This window comes from Papaver somniferum, chromosome 8 (genome assembly GCF_003573695.1).
Source record: "Papaver somniferum cultivar HN1 chromosome 8, ASM357369v1, whole genome shotgun sequence".
Taxonomy (NCBI): Eukaryota; Viridiplantae; Streptophyta; class Magnoliopsida; order Ranunculales; family Papaveraceae; genus Papaver; species Papaver somniferum.
Genome location: NC_039365.1, coordinates 11,615,129 through 11,641,455, shown reverse-complemented (window position 1 = coordinate 11,641,455; position 26,327 = coordinate 11,615,129). Strand labels below are relative to the sequence as shown.

General features: G+C 37.4%; 3 protein-coding genes across 3 annotated transcripts; all 3 read left to right on the top strand.

Moving 5' to 3' along the window:
• Nucleotides 1-9,804: 9,804 nt before the first annotated feature.
• On the top strand, nt 9,805-10,500 carry LOC113305081 (putative disease resistance protein RGA3). Its single transcript, XM_026554190.1, has one exon. The coding sequence runs from the start codon at nt 9,805-9,807 to the stop codon at nt 10,498-10,500; it is 696 nt and encodes a 231-aa protein (XP_026409975.1).
• A 5,555-nt stretch (nt 10,501-16,055) lies between these two features.
• Nucleotides 16,056-17,885, top strand: LOC113305080 (leucine-rich repeat-containing protein 1-like). Its single transcript, XM_026554189.1, has 3 exons — nt 16,056-17,077; nt 17,173-17,293; nt 17,793-17,885. Exons 1-3 carry the CDS (start codon nt 16,056-16,058, stop codon nt 17,883-17,885), a joined length of 1,236 nt encoding a protein of 411 aa, XP_026409974.1.
• An 86-nt stretch (nt 17,886-17,971) lies between these two features.
• On the top strand, nt 17,972-20,310 carry LOC113305079 (pentatricopeptide repeat-containing protein At1g63330-like). The gene is made up of 3 exons (XM_026554188.1): nt 17,972-19,739; nt 19,915-19,985; nt 20,191-20,310. Exons 1-3 carry the CDS (start codon nt 17,972-17,974, stop codon nt 20,308-20,310), a joined length of 1,959 nt encoding a protein of 652 aa, XP_026409973.1.
• The last annotated feature ends 6,017 nt before the right edge of the window (nt 20,311-26,327 follow it).

Here is a 26,327-nt window from a genome sequence, read left to right as displayed (position 1 = left end):
TCGTGGGCCCCACCTATCACTTAGAGAAACATGGTTTAAAAACAAAATAAAATAAAAATAGAAGTGAAGATGACTCAACGAGATATGGTGAAATTATCATGTTACTTCTAACACCTGAGCTCTGTGCTTTTATGAATAGACTCTTCTAGATGTTTCCATCTAATCAGATTGGTACCTCAACTCCTACGATCAAAATGCTTCCATCCACTTAGATTAGTTATTGCAACCCTCAATAGGCATAAATTTCTAGGTTCTGGAGTTTATTTATTCACTAAAAAGTTTCTCCCATACCCCCAAACTTAAATCTAACATTGTCCTCAATGTTTTAAAGATAAAATTAAAAGCATGAACAAGGAGAAACGGTTACCATTTGAAGCAAAAGAGATAAGGAAAGATATTATCATGTTGCATGAGATTGGGTTACCTCCCAAAAAGTTCTTAATTTAAAGTCTTCAGCGAGACGTCAAATACCATAAAATGGCTAATTACCTTTCAAATCATATATCAATAGTCGAAACAACTGTGGGTCAACAAAAGCAAATAAAATTTCCACAATTATCAGACAACTGCACCAAATCAAAAAAATGAACAGACATAGCACATCCTCATCCAAGGTTTCCTGCAAGACAACTGGGTTTTTCTGTTGTGCCCATTTGGGCTTCATATGAGTGTCTTGACAAATTGACTCATTCGAACAACAAGTCTTTAGAATTTCCTCCTGGACAATATCAGGAGGATCCGGTTGCAGAGTCGGAAGTGACTCAAGTAATACCTCAGGTACACTAGGCTCGAATCTCAAGTGAGGGACTTCTAATGGGGATAATTGACCATTACTACCCCCAAACTTAGGGTAGTCAGTATTCTCGGACAAACCTCTAACTATTGCTTGAATTTCTGGATCCTCAGAGTCTTTAAAATACTCAAGAGCTTCTTCTAGTTCAAAAGTTTGGTCACCTAACTGACTTAAGAGAATTTCTTCATCAAGTTCATCTAAGTAATCATATTAGATCCTGAACTAAAGTGCTAATCATATTCACTTCCTCTAAATCGTAGAGGAAGTCCCAATTATCCTGAATTAGATCCTGAACTAAAGTGCTAATCATATTCACTTCCTCTAAATTGTCAGAAGGTTGTCTATTAACATTAAAGACATTTAGTTCAGTGGTCATATTACGAAAGGAGATGTTCATAAGTCCGGTTCTACAGTTGATGACAGCGTTAGCTGTGGCTAAAAATGGGCGACCTAAAGTCAACGGTATTTGAGCACTAGGATCCTGAACAGGATGAGTATCTAGAACAACGAAATCCACTGGATAAATAAATTTATGAACCTCAATCAGAACATCCTCTATGACACCACGAGGTACTTTGACAGACCTATCAGCTAATTGCAATGTCATTTTAGTCGGTTTCAACTTTCCAAGACCTAGCTGGTTGTATACATGATAGGGGAGTAAGTTCACACTAGCTCCTAAGTCAAGCAATGCCTTATCTACTGAATGATTACCGATCACACAAGATATGGTGGGGCCTCCAGGATCTTTATACTTAGGGGCTGTTTGGTTCAGAAGGATTGAACTTACACAAAATAGGTTTTCATAGCTCAAAAGGGTGAAAAACAAGAGAAAACTAGTTAGGCAGACAGTTTGCAACGGTGTATAAGCATTACAAACAGCTGTTACAGAAACGATATATGAAAACTGATGTAGAAGAAACGACTGTCTCTGGGAGTAGTATGTTCTTCGTGTTCTTCCCTTACACCAGCAGAACTGAATGTCTGTAATTTCAATTTTGAGCTTTCTGTGGTTATGTAAACTACCCCAAACTGTTCGTAACCCTTCTATGACCTATCCGAACTCCTTTTATACTGCTCAGAAACCTAAAAATTCCGATAAAAATTCTCTCTTTCTTTTCGTGCAAGTCACTGAAATAATCTTCTCTGCCGACTTGTTTACGCGTTTCTGAGCTTTCCAAACCATCCCAAACTCTCTATTAGGTAAGTAGCTATCTCCGGAAAGATTATCTCCGGTTTAATCTCCCTGAAACTTCAAAAATCAGGCCAGTAGAGACCCTTGTGTAACTTCACGCCAGCAGAGACCCGTGTGTAACTTCACCTCTGTTTTGCTCCAACTCGAGTTCTAGCCCAATTCAATCCATTCCAGCGCTCATACCAAGCCTGTTATGCTAAATCACGCCCATCCCAACAAATTCCCGCGATTGAATCTCCCTAAAACAGCCTAGAAATCCAACCCTAACTCTGGTATGCAAACAAGTTTTTTTCCCGCCACTTTTTTCTTTTGAATTTTGAGAAGAAAGTGGTATCCCCCTATCCAGAGTGGGGGTGCGAATAGTAGATGCCCTGTAGGGATGCCCCTTAGTAATTAGGTTTCCCCTTATCCATGGTGAGAGTCCGAATAGCAAATGTCCTCCGGGGGTGCCCCGCACAACTTTTCGAGTCGATTTTTCCAAAAATGTTTATTGGCCAAAAATACCTACACACACATAAAACACCGTAATAAGTACAGAAATGAGCACTATCAATTATAGAATCGAGACAAATTAGACACAAAAATGTGTCTATCAGGTATTGTAGTGAGCCAACTATGGACCTATATTATGTTGGATTAGTAAGATGTTCACCATCATTAGCACTTGATCTCTGAGATGATGAATAAGGAGTAGAACAAGGCTTAATTCCCACAAGATTTGTTTTGCCTAACAAATCAAGTGCATATTTTGTTTGACTAAGAAAGAGACCCATAGTATTTCTTTTCACTTCCAAACCCAAAAAGTAGTGCAAAGCATCTAGATCTTTCACTGGAAATTTAGTACTCAGATATGCAATGATATTATCGCAATGTGTAGAGCTGTTACCCGTGATGATAATGTCATCCACATACACTAAGATAATAGTAAGCTTGGATCCAATCTTCTAAACAAAAAGGGATGAGTCAGCTGAAGAAGGTTTGAAATCAATGACAATTAAGGCATCCATAAATTTCTCATACCAAGCCCTAGGGGCTTGTTTGAGACCAAAAAGTGATTTATGTAGTTTACAAACATAGTCTGGATGTTCTTTGTCTTCAAAACCAGGAGGTTTCTTCATAAAAACTTCTTCTTTTAAATCACCATGTAAGAAAACATTACTTATATCTAATTGTTTGATATTCCAATCAAAGTTTACTGCTAGAGAAAGAACTAGTCTTATAGTTGCTGGTTTCACTACTGGACTAAAAGTTTCAGTGAAGTTAAAACCTTCAAGTTGATTGTAACCCTTAGCAACTAGTCTTGCTTTATGTCTGTTTATAAAACCATCAGGATTGTATTTTATTTTGAAAACCATTTACAGCCTACTAAATTTTGATCGGGACTGGGTGGTACTAAGGAATATGTACCAGCATCCTGAAGAGCAGTATTTTCTTTCTCCATAGCAGATAACCATACTAGTATCTTAGCATCTTGAGAGTAACTTGTAGGAGTAGTATGACTCAAATGAGATAAGTAAGCAGTAGGTAAGAAATATTTAGTAGAGAAAAATACCTTAGGCCTGAAGGTACCTACTTTAGCTCTTGTTGTCATGTGATGAGAAGAAGTATGTAAACAAGTATCATTCTGAGGTGATTTTGCAGAAATAGTAGAAGTGACAGATACTGAAGTAGGTGCAACAGCCTTAGAAGTAGTAGTTGATGTAGAAATATCTGTAGTATGAGAAACAAAAACAGCAGTAGGTGCAATAGTCTTAGAAATAGTAACTGAAGTAGATGTAGCAGAGTCTAAAATAGCAGGTGTGACAGGAAAGTCTAGAAATGTATGCGAATCCATCTTTGTATGTGTGGATAGACTTTTGTATGGGAAATTATCTTCATGAAATACAACATGTCTTGAAACAAAGACCTTACTAGTAGATGGGTATATGCATCTATATCCCTTATGATTTGCACTATAACTGGTGGACCCGGGAAAGCGTGAAAATTAAGCGTAATAAAAAAGGGCCTATAGTAATACCGCAAGTGCACGGTCGTCAGTTGTAGCTCGTGCAAGTACGGGTCGATCCACAGAGACTGGGGGTGTTTTGTAGTGTTTAGCTATTTTGGGTTCTAGTTGGCTATTGGGCTTTAGGTATCAAAGGGTTGTGGTACCAATGGGTTATGAATACCCTTTGGAACTGTTGGGCTTTGAATACCCTTTGAGTAAATTGGGCTTAATGGGTTTGTTGTAATGATGAAGTGCTTTAGGCCTTGGGCCTTTGAATGATTTGGAATGAACTTTGAACTTGGGCTCAACAGTTCAATTGTGAACTAGAGCTAGGCTTTTTAGCTATGAACCTGGGCTTTTAGCCTTTGCAATTGCACTGGGCCTTGGGCTAACAGTGACTGTGAATTGGGCTTTAGGTTTTTGAATAGCACTGGGCCTTGTAACAGTGAACTGGGCCTTTGATTTTGAATTTGGGCTTGGGCTCAGTGTAGTGAACTGAGCCTTAGGCCTTATCCTGAACTGTGGTCTGGGCCTTGGAGAGGAAGCAGCAGCAGCAGTGGTGGCTTCAGCAGCAGCAGAAGCAGTGCACAGCAGCAGATGCTCAGCAGGGAAAGGGAGAGCAGCAGCAGTGCACTAGGGGAGAACAAGGCAGTAGCAAGTCGTAAAAGCAGTGAATGCAGTAACAAGAACAGGAGAAACAAAAGAGAAGCAAGAGCAAATAGTGGCAGTGAAACTGTGATATTTACAAAGCAATGAAGATGGTAGTGAAATAAAGCAAAGAGAAAGACCAAGGCAGTGAATTAAATGTGACAGTGGCAGTTAACAGGAAACAAAGCCAAATAAACCAAGGCTGTTAGCCAAGGGCAGGGAGGAGAAGAAGTAACAAAACAGTTAAGTGCAAGTGACTGTGAAAACAAAATGTGGGTTAATCTAAGGCTTTGAATCCACCCTTGTGTCCTAGCCAAACAATGTGATCCTAGGTTGAGTTGAAAATCCTATGCATACATCTAGAATGGGAGGAAAATCAGCTTGCTCACTGATATGCCCCTAGTATTGACTGTCTTTTGACAGCACAGTCAATCACAGGCATACCAGAGCACTAATTTCTTCCCATTGCACAAGCAAAACACTGCACTAAGGCTCTAACCTAGCATTCCACTATCTAACAGTCCACTAAAGCTTCATCTGAGCCTCAGCAGTGAACTCAGAACATGAGAAAACAGATGGAACAACACATGATTAACAGGAACAACACAAAAACATCACATTAACAACAACAACAGGATATTAAAACAGGGAACATTACACAAAAACAGGGAACATCACATTAACAACAGGGAACATTACACAAAACAGAACATGAATATATGCAGAACATCAAAGTTCTGGACACTGGCTATTCCAGCATCCCCCATTACAACACCCAAATACCCCTATTTATACATACAATGGAAATCCCAAAAAATCCCCAATTAACAGCAAAATTAGGGTTTATAAAAAAATACAATTAAACCCAAAATTGGTTCACCTAACCTACTGATAACAACCCAATCAACCAACCCATGCTTCAATTAGACGTACAATCACGTTCCCCCAATTATCCCCAAATTATGAAATTAGGGTTTATAAGAAATAGAAATTAGGTTTACCTAATCACTGCAAACTCTTGATAGCTCTCACCCATGCTTCCTTACGGTCTTCTGATGCTTCCCACGCCTCCAATTGATCTATATCATCAACTAATTTCACCAACTCACTCCTAGGGTTCAGAGGTGAAAGAATAGGCGAAATTAGTTGTATGAGAGAGATTAGAACGTGATATAGGTGATGGGTCGAGTGTGTATGATGATTTGAGAAGAGATGGTGGTGGTTGTGGTGGTTGAGAAGGAGTTGGTGGCGGAGCAGGTGGTGGTCGTGGAGTTGCAGAGGAGAAGAAAGGGGGAGAAGAAGGAGAAGCCGATAGTTTTAGGGTTAGGGTGTGTTTGGGTTAGGGTATAGGTATTGGGTACTCGGGTGTTGAGCGGGATATCAAGGTTCGATGTTGGCGAATCTGAGCTGCGGGATGCGAAGATGGTTGGTAGATCTAACGGTGAGATGAGAGATGAATCGCTGCGACCGTTGGATTATACAATACAACAAAATTAACGACACCAGATGGAGTTAGGTGTTGTAGTTTTAAGCGGAAGTATCTAGGTTCGATGCGCAGGGAAAGAAACGATCGTTGGATTCAACTACAATCTAATCTGAAGGCTTGGAATTTAGGCGCTGTGGTGTTTGTCAGAGACTTCAGATTTTGATGATCTACGAAGGAGCGACCGTAGGATTTCGATGTAATCCCATCTAACGGATGAGAATGGAAGCGGGTATGGATATAGAAAATGGGTTTGGGTAAGGGTTTTGGGCCTTGGGTATGCCAAGCCCATATCTTCTTTAAGAACAATTCTTCCTTCTTGAGCCCATTCCTAGATTTTTGGACGTGCGCTCCATTCTTTGCGGCTTCCTTGCGTAATTTCTTCCGGGTTTTCACTACTTTTCTGCTCTTTTCCGCTCCGCAAGTCATCCAGACTTTATTTATTACCTAAAAATGCAAAATTAAGTAAGAAAAATATTTATTCTTGAAAACAATGAAAATACAGAATATGGGATAAAATGTAAAATTACTGCACAAAAGATGAGTTAAATGCCAACAAAAAGGGATAAATATATACATTATTTGGCACTCATCAGTAACCAAGAAACACACACTGCACACTTCTTGGTTGTAACTTATTATCAGTGTAAGGTTTTAACCAGGGAAAACACATACATCCAAAAGTCTTTAAAAATAAATAATCTGGTTCTTTCTTAAAAAGATCTGAAATGGATTTGAAAAAGATAGAGATTTTGTTGGCAATCTGTTGATAATAAAGTTTGTTGTTGATAGAGCATCAAACCAGAATTCAAAAGGTAAACCAGCTTGATATAAAAAAGTTCTTGTAATCTCCAAAAGATGTTTGTGTTTTGATTCTGCCACACCATTCTGCTCAGGTGTGTGTGGAAAAGTAATCTCATGAGAAATACCACTATCAACCAAAACATCAGTAAGAGCATGATTTACAAATTCACCTCCATCATCTGTCCTAATAATCTTTATTGTAAGATTAAGTAAATTCTAAATATAAGACTTGAAATTAGTGAAAGTAGTTTTGAAATATGACTTGAGAGTTAAAGGATAAACCCAACAAAACTTAGTAAAATCATCAATGATGTTTACATAATATCTGAAGCCATTCTTATAAACAACAGGGGCAGGTCCCCATACATCCATATGTAGTAACTGTAATGGAGTTGTAGTGAAAGACATTGACATATGAAATGGTTGTTTATGACTTTTACACATTTGACATTCAGTACATGAGAGATGTGCATTTGAAAATTGAAGAATCCTAGCTAGCCTACTTAAAGACTGAAAAGAAGTATGGGATAATCTCCTATGCCATGTTGTTGAAGAAGCTTTAGAACAAGCAAGAGCAGTTGAAGTGGGCGAAGACCTACATTGCAGTGCATTGGATATAAACCATTTTTACTGGGCCCTTGAAAAAGAATTTGTCTTGTCTTCATATCCTTAACAGTAAAGTCATTTGAAGTAAAAGTTAGAGAACACTGATTGTCTCTACTAAACTTATGAACTGAAATAAGATTCTTGGAAGCTAAAGGAACATGTAATATGTTGTTTAGAGTAAAATTTTGATTTTGTACTGAAACAAGAGAAAATCCAGTTTTGTGAATTTGCATACCTTCTCCATTTGCTGTAGTAATAGTCTCATTGCTGCCATAAGAAGAAGTAGAAGCAATATTTGAAGGATCTGCAGTTAAGTGATGAGTAGCTCCTGAATCAACAAACCAAGGATTCTGACCCATTACATTTTCATAAGCTAACATGGCCTGTAAGTTTCTTAGTGGATTTCTACCTTGATAAGAAAAGTTGATACGATCCCAGCACTCATCAGCAGCATGTCCATATTTATGACAGATTTGGAATGTTGGTTTATCTCCAGAGGATATACCAGAATAAGATTTGTCACAAGAATTAAAGGAAGCTGGTCTAGCAATGGATGTAGGAAAGGCAACATTAGATGATGGAGAAGGTAAAATACCATTGCCTCTACCATAACTTCTACCAGAATGAGAACTTCGACCACCTCTATGATAACTTCGAGAAGAACCACGACCATTATTGTTACCAAGTTGTGCAATTCCAAACTGGTAACTGGTGGGTTACGAATTCTTATAGAAGTAGCAAAAGAATTGAAATCTGAACCCAAACCTCCCAAAGTGACAACAACAATTTCAGCATCAGATAAAATAGATCCAGCAGCAGCTAGCTGATCAGTAATCAACTTAATCTCACTTGTATAAGCAACAACAAAAGAATTTCCTTTCTTTATATTCATTAACTTTGTACGTAATTGTATAGTATGAGTAGAAGAACTACGAGCAAAATGATCAGATATACCTTTCCAAAGTTCGTAAGAAGAGGTAGTAGAAGCAAAATAGGAAATTACACTGTCAGAAATTGTTGAATTGATCCACATCATTATAGTGGCGTCTTCATCCATCCAATATGCATATAATGGATTCTTAACTCCATTGTTTGCGTTTGTACGAGTTGTGAATTGAACAAGACACTCATGAGAACCATCAAGAAACTTTAGAACCTTGAATTTACGAATAACAGGAAGCATCAAAGCTTTCTAGATAAGAAAGTTATCATCTTTGAGTTTCAATTGAACAGTACTAGTCAATTGATTAATGGGAACTTTAGAAATTGATTAGGAGGTTGGATTTTCCATTAGGTTTACAAAGAACTCGATATTCAAGATGATTTGAACAAGAAGATCAAGAAAGCAAGAAGAGGAAAATAGATCTGTGAAAGAATACATATGAAATTGAGATATTAAAGATTTAATTGAAATTGAGGAACTGAATATAAGATTTTGTAAGAATGAAGATGAAGAAGAAGATCAGGAAAAACAAGATTTGATTTAGCAGAAAGAAGCGAGAAAGAATCGTTCTGTATCTGATACCATAGTAGAGCAGAATAAGAAAACAAAACTGTAATTCATTGAGTTGTAAAGATATATGTACAGGGCATTAAATACAAGACGAATAGTCACAAAGTAAAGCTTGACCAAACACTGACCATCCACGTGTGACAAAAAGACAGCTCATTAAAGCTGTAATAACAGACATATTATAATATTACTACACTGATATTTTACTATAATGTAGGTACATGGGAATCAAGATTCTAAACGAGAGACGATTACCACTAAATGAGACTATGGACGGGCCTAACTAGATGATCGAGTTAAGCTACATATGGAAGTAGTATTGATAAAGCTATATTCTGTATCAACGAATAAAGAGACATTTTATTTTGTTCAAAGTTGCTCTGTGTACTTTCCGATCAGTAATCTGGTCATCAGGCCGCTAGCTAGGAGTGTTATGTGCACGCCAAGTAAGTTTACTTGGGGTGTACCAAATTGTTTTGTCTTCTCGTACGCATGCTCTTTATATAATGAACCTAGTAAGGTACCATGTGGAATGGTCGGGTAAACATTTTCCTCGAGATCCAGTTTTAAAAGAAGAGCTTTTTTCTTTAGTATAAAGAAAAGAAAATCAGTTGTAAGATGCAGAGATCTAGAGAAAAACTCACAGCAAAATTTTAACCTCTACCTTACACCAACAACTACTCTATTTGAGAGTTATACTGGAGTTGCTTCCTACGTTCTACTTTTATTCTTTCTAATTCAATCGTATTTTCGTCTTTCATATCACCTTGTAACCATGGCAGAGATTCTTATGAGCGGTGCAACAGGATTCCTAAAAAAGCTGGTGGGTGTTGTCTCCGAAGACATTGCTTTGGCTTGGGATGTCAAAGATGACTTGAAGAAGCTTCAAAGTACCTCGGAAATGATTCTCACTGTGATTGCCGACGCGGAAAGGAGGCAAGAGAAGGAAGAAGTTGTAAGACTCTGGTTGAGAAGGATCAAGGATATTGCTTATGATGCTGACGACGTGATTGATGAGTTCTCCTATGAGGATATGCGTCGCTGTGATAGAGAAGATAGCCCGAAGCAGAAGGTAATCAGTTTCCCTTCATCTTCAAACCCTCCACTTGCATTTCGTCTGAAGATGGCTAAAAAAATCAAAGATATTAACAAAAGATTAGATCAAATCACCAAAGATATGGATAGGTTTGAGTTGGCAATTACTACACCAATTCCAGATGGTGAAAGTACTGAACATCTGGACCGACAATACACATCCCATGTGAACGAGTCAGAAATTGTAGGAAGAGAGAATGATGAATACCAAATAATAAAACTATTAACAACCGATACCACAACATCATCATCTTTTCCCAATCCTAATCAGTATCCTGAAAACATTTCTATAATCTCCATAGTGGGTATGAGGGGGCTGGGGAAGACCACTTGCACAACTCGTTTACAAAGACAAGTTGGTAAAGAAAGTGTTTGAGCTAACAATATGGGTCCATCTCAGAAGTTTTTGATATTGAAATCCTCCTCGTAAACATTATGGAGTCCGTTACTGGTACTAGATTCAATAAGCTTTCAAATTTCCATGTATTAGTAAATAAAGTTCGAGAAAAGTTAACTGAGAAGAAATATTTATTAGTACTAGATGATTTATGGAACGAAGATTCACAGCAATGGGAGAGCCTCATGTCTGTGTTGCTCGTTGGTGCTACATGCAGTAGTATATTAATCACTACACGTAATGACCAAGTTGCATCTATTGTTAGGGGGAGTATTCCTCCTTACCGTTTGAATCATTTGCAAGATGATGCATGTTGGTCTATTATCAAGCAAAAAGCCTTTTCTCCTGGTGGAGCATTAGATGCTTTAAAAATGTCAGACATAGGAAAACAAATAGCAAAAAAATGTTGCGGTTTACCACTTGCAGCTAAATTTCTTGGAAGTCTAATGCGCTTAAAAAATAAAGAAAGTGATTGGATATCAATTAGAGATGATGATATCTGGAATACTCCAGAAAGCAAAAGAAAAATCCTACCAGTGTTAAAATTGAGTTATAATTACTTGCCATCTCATTTGAAACAATGTTTCTCCTATTGCTCAATCTTTCCTAAGAATTGGAAGATTAATAAAGAAACTTTGGTTCAACTGTGGATGGCAGAAGGATTTCTTAAACCATCTGATTTAAAAAACAAAGATCGACTGAAGACTTTGGACGTGATTGTTTCCAAGGTCTGGCGCAGGGCTCCTTTTTCCAGAATTTCAAGAAGGATGACTTAGGAGACATAAAGACCTGCAAGATGCACGATCTTGTGCATGATCTTGCAAAACATGTTCTTGGTGGAAATGAATTGGTATCTCTCAAGGTAAATGATTTTACAGATGTTTCTGAAGTTCGCCGGTTAAGGATAGGTTTTGATGAAGACATATCAGCAACATTTTTGAAAAGCTTAAGGAACGCGAAGAAGTTGCGGACACTTTTTATCCATGAAGGTTCAAACCTGGATCCTTCTCTGTTTTCAGAAAATAATCAACTACGTGTCTTGCATGTGGGTCTTTCACCAAGTTATGAAATCCTGAAGGTGCTTTCTTTCAGTGTTAAGCTAAAGCACTTAAGGTACCTTCGTCTTACCTCTCTTGATCTTAGTGAAGTTGTAATGGCAACTGCAAGATGAAACTTAGCTTATATAAAGACAACTCTCTTTATTGATGTTTAGAAAATCTCTCAAAACTAAACACAACCTTTAATCTTGCTCATATGATCAACCACAACTTTGGTGATCATATATATATAGAAATATGAATTCCTTTTCCTAGTCCTATTACCTTATTACATGTCTTTCCTTTTCTTAGAACTAGATGACTTCTAGTTCCCTTAGGATTACATCAATTTCCTAATCTTGTCCTAACCAGCTTGTTAGTGACTTCTATGTTGAAGTTTAACCAACATTCTCCCCGTTAAGCTTCAACCTTACCCGTGACATATGTTGTACTCCAATCAATTGTCTCATTTCTTCAAACTTGATCCGAGCTAATGCCTTTGTCAATATATCTGCTTTCTGCTCAGTTCCTGGTATGTGTTCAACGTTAATGACCTCCTTCTCAATGCATTCTCGTATGAAATGATACCTTTTGTGAATGTGTTTCGTCTTCCCATGAAACACTGGATTTTTAGTGAGTGCAATTGCAGACTTATTATCAATCTTGATGAGAACTTTTTTAGGTTCTCTTCCTTTGATTTCACCCAACAGTTCTTGAAGCCATATTGATTGTTTAGCTGCTTCTGTTGCAGCCATAAACTCAGCTTCACAAGATGAGAGGGCTACAATGTCTTGATTCTGTGAACACCATGTAATAGGTGCTTCACCTAGATAAAATATATGACCAGTTGTACCTTTTCCATCATCTTGGTCAATATTATGACTGTTGTCACTATACCCAACAATTCCTTTTGATCCTCCTCGACCATACTTCAATCCACAGCTGATTGTTCCTCTTAGATATCTTAATATCTGCTTTATTACATCACCATGAGACTTGCGTGGACTCTGCATATAACGGCTTGCTACTCCCACAGAGAAAGCCAAATCTGGTCTTGTGTGTAATAAGTATCTTAGGAATCCAACATTTCTTCTATAACTCGTTGAATCAATCTCTGCTTCTTCTTGTGCCTTTGAAACTGTAAGTCCAAACTCCATTGGTATCTTAGTTGGATTACAAGTTTCAAGTCCTGCTTCTTTCAAAATTCTCCTTGCATAAGCTTCTTGTTTAATATGAATCCCATCTACTCCTTGATGGACTTCTATGCCAAGGTAATAAGTGAGTTTCCGAGGTCTGACATCTCAAACTTTGATGACATTTCTCTCTTGAACTCATTGATCACCTTAAGGGATTTGCCAGTCAAAAATAGATCATCTACATAGACTGCAATCACAAGAAGCGTTCCCTTTTCTTCTCTTCTATATACAGAAGTTTCTTTAGAACACTTTATGAATCTCATTACCTTTAAGATTTGATCTAACTTTGTATTCCAGGATCGAGGGGCTTGTCTTAGACCATATAGAGCTTTTGTCAACTTGTAAACTCTATGTTCTTGTCCCTTTATTTCGAAACCTTCTGGTTGTTCAACATACACATCTTCACTTAGTTCGCCATGCAAGAATGCTGTCTTTACGTCTAAATGATGTATTTCCCAAGAGTTTGATGCAACTTCTGCTATTAAGAGACGAATTGTCTCTAGTCTAGCAACTGGTGCGAAAACTTCATCAAAGTCTATGCATGACTCTTGAACGTATCCCTTAACTACAAGTCTTGCCTTATATTTGTTAATAGTTCCATCATCATTTCTTTTAACCTTGAAGATCCACTTGAGGCCAATCACTTTTACCCCACCTGGCTTATCAACTAGAAACCAAGTCTTGTTTCTGTTGATTGAATTAATCTCTTCTCTACATGCTTGTGTCCATTTAGTCGAGACCTTTGCTTCCTGAAAATTCCTTGGTTCATCATTAACAGAAAGTAACATAATCTCACATTCTTCTGCAGCTTGAAGAACATAATCCTCCAGATACTGTGGCTTTTGTATCTGTCTTGTTGATTTTCGCAGTGGAATGGGTTGAGTTATTTCATCGATCTCCTCTTCTTCTTCTTCTTCTTCTTCTTCTACTTCTTCGTTATTCTCAGTGTTTTCATTATTCTCTTCTTGATTAACATCATTGTTTCCATTGGTATTGATGATTATAGGTCCTTCGCCTTCATCAATTACTTGACCCCATCTCATGTGAAACATTCCTGGATCCCTACTTGGTCCATCATTAGTTTCTTTCCAGTTCCAGTTTATTTTTTTCGTCGAATACCACATCTCGACTCACTATTACTCTTTTCGTTGTAGGATTGAATAATCTGTAAGCTTTGGATCCAGGCTCAATTCCTAGATGCACAAGAGTCTGAGATCGATCATCCAGTTTCTTAAGAGTTGCAGAATCAACTTTTGCGTATGCTTTGCAACCAAACACTCTTAAATGATCTATGTTTGGTTTTCTCTTTCGCAAACTTTCATATGGATTCATGTCTTTCAGAGCTTTCGTAGGTATCCTGTTTATTAGGTATGTGGAGTGTCGTACAACTTCTCCCCATAGATAATTAGGTACCTGTATAGCCTTTAAAGAACTTCTTGTCATCTCCATTAGAGTCATTTTTCTCCTCTCCACCACTCCGTTTTGTATCCCTCGAACCATCTTATTCTGAGACATAGTTTTTAAGGTTCTGAAACTTATGTTTCCTAACCTTGCGTGCCACTTCCATGTCTGATCTTCCAGTCTCATATTCAGACACAATGGCCTTCCAATCATGAGACTTATCTTGTAGAGTCTATTTTGTGAGCGTGAGACTCTAACTAAAAGTCTTCCACTTGGGTCATGAACTGTTAGATAATCTTGTCGCATTCTAACATCACATCCAACTTATGTAGCTTGTCCTAAACATAGAATGTTTGTTTGTAAGATTGGGATGAAGTAGATGTTTGTGACAAGCTTCTGTTCTCCGGTCTTGCTCTGAAATAGAATTGATCCTTTCTCTTCAATTTCTACAGAAGATCCATCCCCAAACTTCACTTGTCCTTTGATTTTCTCATTGAGTTCAGAAAAGTAGTGTCTCTTACGAGTCATGTGATTGCTGGCTCCATTATCTAAATACCAGATTCCTTCTTCACCATCCTTTGATTCGTAGTTCTTTGGTATTAGTTTCCCTTCGTTTAAGAATACAACTTCGTGCATGAAAAGAGCTATATCTTCTTCCCTTGTTTCATTCTTATTTTCTTCTTCCATCTTTTGTATTCTTTCAGGGCATACAGAGGAGAAGTGTCCTGGTTTATCACATATGTAACAAATAATGTTTGATCTATCCTTCTTTTATTTCCGTTGGTTTTGATCATTCTGACTTGTTGTTCTATCTTGTGAGTTAAACCTTCCTCCCCTTCCTCGGCCTCTGTTTACTCTACCACCTCTTCCACGACCTCTTCCTCTTGTCGCAGAGTTTTGTTGGTAAGAGTTTGTGTACAAGAGTTTTCCTTGAGTTTCTCCATTGTTTTCTTCATCAAGGATTCTCTCTTCATATGCTTTCAATCTTCCAATTATATCTTCATAGCTAGTCTTCTTTAAATCTAAGACTTGTTCGAGAGAAGCTATGATATGAATATACTTGGATCTTGGTAAACTATTGAGAAACTTCTTTACTAGTTTATCTTCATCAATGGATTGTCCAAGTGACGCAGCTTTTGAGGCTATCTCTGATAGCTTTCCTGCAAAGCTATCAATAGTATCAGTGTCTTTCATCTTCATTCTTTCGAATTCAGACATTAAGGTTTGCAGACGGGCTTCTTTAACTCGATCAGCTCCGAGATTAGGTGCCTTTATTGCATCCCAAATTTTCTTTGAAGTTTCCTGTTCACCAATTTGTAGAACAAGACATTCTGGTATTGCTTGAAAGAGTAATCCAATGACAACATTGTTTTTGTCTGGGTCCAATGTACCAGGATCAATTGTTTCCCACACCTTGTAGATTTTCATCAGTACCTTCATTCTCATGGCCCATACTGTGTAGTTTGTGGCGTCGAGGATTGGAACTTGTATTGATGGTGGCGTGAACTGTTTTGCACCCACAATGGTGGTTTCGTTTTCCATGGCTCAGAAACAAGCTCTGATACCAATTAATGGCAACTGCAAGATGAAACTTAGCTTATATAAAGACAACTCTCTTTATTGATGTTTAGAAAATCTCTCAAAACTAAACACAAGCTCTAATCTTGCTCATATGATCAACCACAACTTTGGTGATCATATATATATAGAACTATGAATTCCTTTTCCTAGTCCTATTACCTTATTACATGTCTTTCCTTTTCTTAGAACTAGATGACTTCCAATTCCCTTAGGATTACATCAATTTCCTAATCTTGTCCTAACCAGCTTGTTAGTGATTTCTATGTTGAAGTTTAACCAACAAGTTGTTTACGATCAGTCCATCAGTAAGCTTTATAATATGGAGACGTTGGTTTTGAATGACACGGACAGTGTTCACGTTCTTCTTACAAACATTCAGTCTTTAAAGAAACTAAGGCATCTTGAAGATTGTTTCACAGATATGGAAGAACTACCTGATTCTGTCACTAGTCTTAGTAATTTGCAAACATTGGATCTCAACCATTGCGAATTAAAGGTCATTCCTGAATCCATCTCTGGTCTGAAATCTCTTAGATTTCTAAATATCTCATTCAACCCCATTGAAGAATTACCTGTTTCTGTCACCACTCTCTCCAATTTAGAAACATTAGATGTCAATACCTGCAAAAACCTAAAAGCACTGCCAGAGTATGTGGCAGATCTTGCTAATTTGAAGATATTTAATTTCGAAAACTGCCCATTATTGAAAGCACTGCCTGAAGATTTTGGAGCATTAACTCAGTTAAGGTCCCTTAACTTAGATGGTACCGATATCAAAGTATTACCCGAGTCTTGTTCAAACCTTAACAATCTTGAGTTGGTGTATCTTCACCTTTGTGTGCTTCCCAAAGATGTAAAGAATTGGACAAAACTAAGAAGATTTTATTACAAGCAGAGAAAGGCGATAATATCTGGCATAGGAAAACTAGAATGCCTTCAAGAGTTGATTTATTTGGTGCCAGAAAATGAACCTGAACATAGTGATGGTATTGAAGAGCTAGGCAACCTAAGCTCTCTTGTAGGCGTTCGAGATCTTCAGAATGTGAAACACCCAATAGATGCTGCAAGAGCAAATTTGAAAGGAAAACGGAATCTAATCGAATTGGGTCTACACTGGGGTAAAAAGGAAGAAGAAAGGGTGGGCATGAGGTCTGACCAGATTTTCCAAGTATTTGAAGCTCTCCAACCTCCCCCTTGTTTGAGAAGACTGCATGTTCGTAACTTCATGGGGTTGAACCGTCCCTCGTGGATTTGTCTTCCAAGCTTGGTAGAGTTGACACTCATGAATTGCAAAGGAATGAAACAACTTCCAGCAGGTATTGGGAAGCTCCCACATCTCAGGTCTCTTTATCTTTCAGGAATGTCTTTGAAGAGTTTTAATATTGGTGGATTTCCTTCCTTGATTAAATTCAGTCTTACTAATATGTTCCTTCTAGAAGAGCTGCGCCATTCATATCGCCGTCTTCAAAATCTGGTTATCCACGGCTGCAACAGGTTGTCCAGAATCCCTTGGTTTCCTTGTTTGAAAATGTTGCACTTGGAGAAGATGAATCTCAAGTTAGTAATATCAATTGGGAGAAGCCAAACTTCTGTCACGAAGCTTACTTTACAAAATATAGAGGAGCTTATATTTTTCCCAGTAAGCATACTTCAACATAACTGTAATCTTCAAGCTCTTGAAATCAAAGACTGCAATCAGCTTCAAGGATTTCGAGTAATTGACGACGTCCATATCGGTTCTTTTGAAGCATCGCTTTTGTTGAACTGCCCAGTTGTTAAGTTTCTGCCAGATTTACGAGGATGGACTTCTCTTCGGAAATTAACCATTTTCAATTGTCCCCAAGTGAAGGAGTTTTTAACCTATGATCTGAAATCCTTCCTCCTTAAAAAACTGTATGTTGATTTTATTCGAAGAGACGAGCAGCAAGGAAATCCATCTGACATATGTGACTTGATGAATAGGTAGCACCAGGTACTTGTCTCTTCCTATCTACTTCTAATAGGTAATATGTTCGTGTTTTGAATTACATTTGAATGGTTTGGTTTTATTGTGCAGCTTAACACAAGTGGGCTTAGTTGTGTCATAACGAAAGGTCCATCTGAACTTAGTGTCCCTGTCAAGTGGAGCATCTCTGCACCTGAAGACTGAACTTAGTGTTGCGAAATGGATCATAATATGTTTTGATACAGTAGAAGAAAAAAAAAAAGGGAAGGATGAATTTGGGGCATAAAAAAATGTTGCTGCTGCGCACAAGAACAAGAGTATTCTCCAGTTATCATGGTTCTGGAGGTAATAGAATATCACCACTTGAGCAAGCTGTGAGGGATGAGTGCAAGTCAGGAAGGATTCAGAAACGTGAGGATGGATTGCGATACTTTGATCAACTCATTTCAGAAAAGCCAGTGCCATCGAATGATACATTCTGTCATGTATTGAGTTCACTTTCGAAGATCAAATGTTATTCTGATGTGATTATGTTGTATAAGAAGATGAATTTGGTTGGGGTACAACCCAATATTTGTACCTTTAACATTTTGATCAATTGCTGTTGTAAACTAGGCCAAGCGAATCATGGGTTCTGTTTTTTTGGACAGAGTATCAAGAGAGGGTATCATCCTAATGTTATCACTCTGAGTACACTGATTAAAGGGTTGTGTATCAATGACGGGATTGAGCTGGCTTTTAAGGTGTTTGATAAAATGACTCACACAGGTATTCAACCTAATGCGTTTACATTCAATACTCTTATATCTGGGCTCTGTAGAACTGGTAAAGTGGGCCCTGCTCTTCAGCTACAAAACAAGATGCTGAAATGGAATTGCACACCTGATGTTGTTTCGTACTCTGTGATTATAGATACTCTTTGTAAAGGAGGTTTAGTTGATCAAGCTTTGGTTCATTTCTCCAAAATGCTTAGAGATTCAAATGTTGTACCCAGTGTAATCGTTTACAGCTCTTTGATCAATGGACTTTGCAATTCAGGCCGGTTGAATGAGGCAAAGAGATTCTTTGACGAGATGGTTTGTAGAGGAATCTCTGCCAACGTAATTACGTATAGCTGTATGATTGACGGTCTTTGCCGGCATGATCAATGGGAAGAAGCAAGAAGATATTTTGATGAAATGATGGATCGAGGGGTTTCACCCAATACAATTACCTTTAGTATATTAATAGATTCACATTGTAAAGATGGGATGATGGAAGATGCCTGGAGGTTATTTGAACTCATGGACAAGTTAAATATAAAACCTGATCTATTTACTTATAGCTCAATGATTGACGGTCTATGTTTGACAGGTCGGTTGCAAGAAGCGGTGAAACTGTTCGACTCCATGTTGGATAGAGACCTTCAACCGGATGTTATTAGTTGCAACGTATTAATTGATGGGTATTGCAAGCGTCGTATGTTGGATGAAGCTATGAAGTTATTCAAGAAAATGAAACAAAACGGATTGAAACCCACAACAGTTACTTACAGTATATTATTAGCAGGACTATACCGGGATGGAAGAATGAAGACTGCGAATAATTTGTTTAATGAGATGCAAACTTTGGGTGTATCTCCAAATATTGTCACATACGGTACAATGTTGGACGGATACTGCAAGAATGGATACATTGAGAAAGCAATTGAACAATTTGAATCCATGGAGGATACTGGTATATTAGCTAATGTTCCAATATACAATATTCTTATTCGAGGTTTGTTCCAGGCTGGCAAGTTGGAAGATGCGAGTAAATTGTTTATTCAATTTCCGAAAAAGGGATTAGTGCCTGATGTGGTAACATATACCATAATGATTAATGGCCTCTTTCGTAGCAAGATGTTACTCGAGGCTAACAAATTAATCATCGAAATGGAAGATAAGGGTTGTTTACGAGATGCTAGAGCATATGATACCATTATCAAAGGTTTTCTCGTGGGAAAGGAAACTGACAAGGCATTGGAGTTTTTTCACAAGATGCGTGCAACAGAATTTGCACCAAGTGATCCTGTTAGCTGTTTGTTAGTAAACACTCTCTCTGCAGATGAGTTAAAAAATCTCTAGTTTTTTTTTTGTTTTACTTTATTGGTGAGACCTTGTAATTGCTGAGGTAACAGCGAAAATCCGAATCTCTATCAAGTTTCAACATAATTATATGACTATGGTTTCTTCACTTGTGTCTTTTATGGCAGCTTTAATTGTTAACAATTGTAAATGTTTTACTCAGAAAAACAGGATTGCTCTGGAAGTTCTCAGGTTGCAGGTGCTGCAGAAAGTCTTTTACTTATTTATGTACAGCTTGACTCGTGTAGTTTGTCTGTGCAGCAAACTTTGTTAACAAAAAAATTATGTCTGGGCTGTTTTTCCACTTTCACTAGGATTGGATTTTCCAATCCAGACCTTCTTGCCTCTTGGATTTTCATAAATGATAGTACTGCACTAGTATCTTGTAATTGCTGTCTCCGAAGGTTAAATCAACTTCATTTTTTATATCTGGAGAGGCTCTTGGAAGTGCTCTTAGCTTATCCTTTAACTGCTCAACTTGTCTTGCACTATCGGGGAAGCCGCCACCGGAACGAAAAGAATAGAACAACTTTCTCTAAAACCTTGGCATTTTTCGACAAAAAAATGCACAAGTTTGAGCTCTGAATCACATCCTACCGTTTCTTCGGTATGGCGTCATACTGTGCTCATTCACAAGCATTGTACTTCCATTGCTATAGAGAAACACAACACAACACAACACAACATGATAATATCATGTATGCATGCTCCTGTAACTGGGCTGAGTTAGAAGCAGGTAAGATTTCCGAAGGCCCAGAACACAGTTGTTTCCGTAGCAAAAGGTAGAGCAGATTTTTTCCTCGCACACTCACTGGGAAATCTACTAAGGTGGTGAGGATTCAAACTGTCATCATGTGGCAGTTTATGAGAAATTCCATTCAAATTTGACGCCCATGGTGGCGCACCGCAGTAGTAGAAAAATATCATTGTCATTCCCTTGTTTTTGCCTTTGGTTTTTTGGGTTTAGCACGTTTTTCTCGATGGGTTTGTGTTTGCAAAGAAAAGAAAAAGAACTTGGCCCGCCAGGCCAGCCTTATTCTTCGATGAAAGCCCCATGAAATCTTCTAGATATATCTTTTCCACTTGAAATTTCCCACCATTTCCTCGAATAGTTTAACAGGAAGATCTCAACTCTGTTAAACACGTGCTAGGAAATTATGTAGTAATCGCATTGATTGCACGTAATGAGAAACGTCATGGCTGCTTTACTGTAAGCTGCATAAAACAAATATCCGTTGATTGAATATCTGAATAAATCTTACTTAAAAAGGGTATCATTTTGCCGCCCAAGACTTCAGACTGCCATCATCTGACAATTTATAAAAACTAATTACAGGAAAATCTCTTTCTTAATCATGTACAGCTTGTTGTGTAGCTCGTCTCCGCGGCCAACCATGCATGTTAACAAAAAAGGTGATTTCACTTGAAGTGCGCCATATGCTTGATAGGAGCTAGTCTTCTCTGCCCCCCGGAAAAGGAGTTACACTGCAAGTATATATGCAACTATCGACCGATACAAGTTGGGAGTGGTCCATCAGGGCCGGCCCCATAGGGGAATCAGGGAAAGGCCCAGTTTAGGGCAGCAAGGCCCAGGGGCAGCAAAAGCTAGTTTGATACTAGGGGGTATTCATAGAAACAATATAAATATTTGGGGCAGACGTTTCAATTAGCATAATTGTTTGGGGACTATAAATCTTGTTTAAATTTTAAACTCGTCAAATTGTTTTGGAGTTCTTAAAAGACGAGTATTTTTCCCCTTTTCCTTTTCTTTTGAAGCCTAAAACGATAGGAGAAAGATGGATCTCTGTCCTCTTGCTTTCTATGAATCTTAATCATTGATATTGAATCATATAACCTCAATAATATGATTTCATTTCATTTCCCCTTTTTCTATTTCCAAATATTTCACTTAGTAATAGTAGTTAGGGTTTATATTTTGGTTAGAAGATGCTAGGCCTTTTTTATCAATCTAATCATGTTCGCATAATTAATTCAATAATTGTTTAGGGGTTAGCCTATTAAGTGTGTTCAATTAGTTGATTTGGGTGTTTTTTTTTCTTCCTTTTTTTTATTAGAATTTAGGGTTTTAAAGTTTGGGGGGTTTTTGGTATAATTATAATTTAATTTGATGATTGATTAACTTTGGGTTGTTCGAATTAGAGTCTGCACCATGATTAGGCTAGATTCTTTTAAGTATTTTAACATATTTTGGGGTGTTCAATTTACTGAACATTTGGATTAGGCTAAGAAACTATGCCTTTGTTTGTTGTTGTCAGTTGTGAGAAGATATTTTTACATTTTCAGAAAGTGTTAAAGCAATTACAATTTCCCTTTTTCTAGGATTGATTTAATATTTTTACTGTCAATTTACATTTTTTCTCATAGTTGTTGCAACGTATTCCGTATCTATCACCTGTAATTGTATACAAATTAAAAGAACAACTAAGTTGTATTATTTCATTTATAAGAAAATTTGTTGGTTCTTGTGTATTGCAAGTGTACCTCCTCTCAAACGAAAGCAATTATCAGGATGTCAAAATAGAAAAAGGTCTAAGAAGATAGAAGAGTTCAAAAAATCTCTTGCTGGATCTCTTGAAAAATATGTTGTTAGAACAAGTACAGCCGCGGTGGTAGATAATGTGAATGTTGAAAATGTTAACCATACAGTTGCCGAAAATGTTGTCGAAAATTTGAATGACATAAACGGAGATGGTGATGATGCACAAGTTACCGAAAATGTGGATACCGTGGCAGATGGGGGAGATGTACAGGAAGCAAATGAGAATCATAATAATGTGAATATTAATGAAGAGGTAAATGACATGGGTGGTCATAATACAACTGAGTTTAACATGGAAGAACCCAATCAAGATATTTTTGATCCAAAGAATTGGGATAAAATTGATCAAAAAATGATTGATTTCTTAATTGAGAACGGTCCAAGAAGGGTCGAAGATTATGTCTTTCCTTATGATAAATTTCATAAACGTTTTTCTAGAAAGCATTATATCCGTAAGATGACGAACGGGGAGAAGCAAGACAGGAGATGGCTTGTATATTCAACTTCTTTAAACAAAGTATTTTGCTTCTGCTGCAAGTTGTTCCAAAGAGATGATTCAACACAATTTGCTGACATTGGATTTGATGATTGGAATAATCTTAGTGGAAGACTTAAGAAACATGAAACTTCTTCTGAACATGAAGAGTGTATGAGAAAGTGGATTCATCTAGAATTAAGACTGAAAAAGAATGAAACCATTGACAAACAGGTGCAAGAACAAATCAACAAAGAGAAACAACGTTTTATAGAAATAATGGATAGTGTGATGTATCTTGCAAAAAATTGTTTAGCATTTCGTGGCGAGAGTCATAAGATCTTCACAAGAAAAAATGGTAATTTGTTGAGTTTGATGGAGGTGATTGCGAAACATGACCCGGTGTTAAATATGCATCTACAACGTATTGTCAAGAAGGAAACTCATTATCATTATATTAGTCATAAGATTCAAAAGGAGCTGATATCCATGGTCGCTGATAAAATTAAGAGTTCGATTGTCAAGAAGATTCACAAAGCTAAGTATTATTCTATTATTCTTGATTGTACTCCAGATATAACTCATCATGACCAAATGTCTATTGTGGTAAGATGTGTTGACGTTTCCCAGATTCCAGCAAAAATTGAAGAATTTTTTTCTTGGATTTTTAAAAGTGGATGATTCAACAGGTGAGGGTCTTTTCTCCGAACTTGAAGATGCATTGGAAAAACTCAATCTTAACATTGATGATATAAGAGGTCAAGGCTATGATAATGGTTCAAACATGAAAGGAAAAGAGAAATGTGTTCAAAACAGGTTACTCGAGGTTAATCCTAGGGATTTTTACACACCATGTGGTTGTCATAGTCTCGCATGCTTTAGGGTATGGCTAAATCTTGTGAGAAGGAAGATTCTTTTTTGGGGACCATACAATGTATCTATAAACTGTTTGTTGCTTCTACAAAGCGATGGCAGGGTTTTAAGAAGAAGGTGGGATCTAAAGGTCTCACTCTCAAACCATTATCTGACACTAGGTGGGAATGTCGTGTGGAAAGTGTTAAAGCAATAAAATTCCAAGCACCGAAAATACGAAAAGCTTTGAATCAGTTGATAAAGACATCCAAAAATAATGAAGAAAAGTCGATTGCTCAAGGTATACTCAAGAATCACATGAAGAATTTTGAATTTTTTTCTTGGCATGGTTATTTGGTATGATCTTTTATCGGTCGTCAACTCTGTTAGCAAAGCACTATAAGCAAAAGATATGCATATGGGAGATGCTATCAAACATATAAAAATGCTTGTTTCGTATTTCAAAAATTACAGAGACAACGGCTTCCAAGCTGCACTGGTTGAAGCTAAAAAAATTGTTGTTGACATGGGAATTAGTCCTAAATTTCAGGAACCACGTGTTAGAAAGCGGAAGAAGCATTTCGATGAGTATTCTAGAGAGGAGACAATTCCATCGTCAGGTGAGGAATCTTTTAGAAAAAATTATTTTCTATACATAGTGGATTGTGCTCTGCGTTCATTTCAAAGTAGATTTTAGCAATTTAAGGAGTTCGAGAACATATATGGTTTCTTATTCGATTCGGAGAAATTAAAATCCATGAGTGATGATAGTTTGTTGGCATCGTGTACTAAACTTGAAGATTATCTAAGTTATGGTACACTTTCTGACATTGACGGGAGAGATCTCTACAATGAGTTAAAGATCATGAAAAGGACGCTGCCGGACGACGTAAAGAAACCAATTGAGATATTACATTATTTGAAAAACTTGGAAGCTTGTTATCCCAATGCTTGGTTGCTTATAGAATTATGCTTACCGTCCCTGTTACCGTGGCCAGCACAGAAAGAAGTTTCTCCAAACTGAAACTAATTAAATATTATCTTCGGTCCTCAATGTTGCAAGAAAGATTGAATGGCTTGGCTATGATAGCTATTGAAATAGCCATAGCTGAAAAAATGTATTATAAGTCTATCATTAGAGTGTTTGCGTCTAAGAAAACACGAAGAGTGAAAGCATTTCACGAGATTTGTAAGATTTATGTTTAAAATCTATATAACAATATAATTATGTTTTATTATTATTATCATTATATTAGATTTGTGTGAAAAAAAAAATTGGGGGCATAAAATTTATTTTTGTTTCAGGGCAAAAAAAAATTTTCAAGAACGGCCCTGGGTCCATTTGTCGATCATAATAGAAAATTTTGGCCGAGGCCGAGTTATGAGATATTGTCTCTATGTTGGCATTTAGCAGAGAGGACCATTTAGCATAAAGGCTGAGCTAGTTTTCTACTTCCACTTAGAGCAACTGCAGTGGTGCGATCAAAACCAAAGATCAAAGATCAAAAAAAAGACCAAAATTTGGGTTTAGTCCGTGTTGTGACGCAACGGTACATGATTAAAATTTCATCAGGCGGACTTTAAAAGTCCGCCCCATTTTTTTTTTGTAAAATTTCATCAGGCGGACTATAAAAGTCCGCCCCATTTTTTGTAAATTTCATCAGGCGGACTTTAAAAGTCCGCCCCATTAAAATTTCATCAGGCGGACTATTCTTTGTAACTTTCATCAGGCGGACTTTAAAAGTCCGCCTCATTCTTTTTTTTTTATTTAATTAAAATTTCATCGGGCGTAATTTAAATCTCCGCCCGTTAACAAGCGTACTTTAAATTTACGCCCAGCAACAAGCGTACTTTAAATTTACGCCCGACTATATTAGAATTTGGGATTTGGTCGCGACCATATTTGGTCTGGAATTTGATCTTTGGTTGGGATTTGATCTTTACTCCGTCCCACTGTGTTACGATCTCATCCCAAATTTTTGGTTATACTCGCCCACTGTGGATGCTCTAAGAGAGGATTGTTCAATTCAGTATTCCTTGGTGCTGCCTAATTAAGATATATCCATATCCTCAGCATTCGGACATTTTGTTGTTTTATCTCTAGTCTACGTATTTAAAACTAAACAGTTCTTTATTATGGGGACATAAGGGCTGAGTAGGGTTCATCTGGTACATGAATTTCCATTTTGATTTTTATTGGGTTGTTCATGTGCGCCGGCAATAAATATATCAATAAGCAGAAAAAAAAAATACTTATTTTCTTAACCCAGGATGGTTGAATTACTTATTACTTTGAATTCTTTCTGAACAGGGAAGAACCATGCAATAAAATAAACCCAAATTACGTCAACCAAGACACTGATGCTGAAAGGTTCACCATCGCAATAAATATGCTTAATTTGCAGTGAAACAGTGCCATGAGTCACAGTTATCTATTTGTCCATCGCAGCCATACTTGGACAGAAGTCAATGAATTTAATTTCCAATTGTTACGTCTAGTTCGTCGAGACAAGGACCCCCAGCCGGCCAGTCACCTTCACCCCCAATTTGTGATCATTTAATCTTAACCTAACCTTAAGACTCCATCGACTTTCAAATTTGAGCGACCAGACCGGTAGGGGGTCACACCGTTGTCCCATCACTACCTGTCTGCT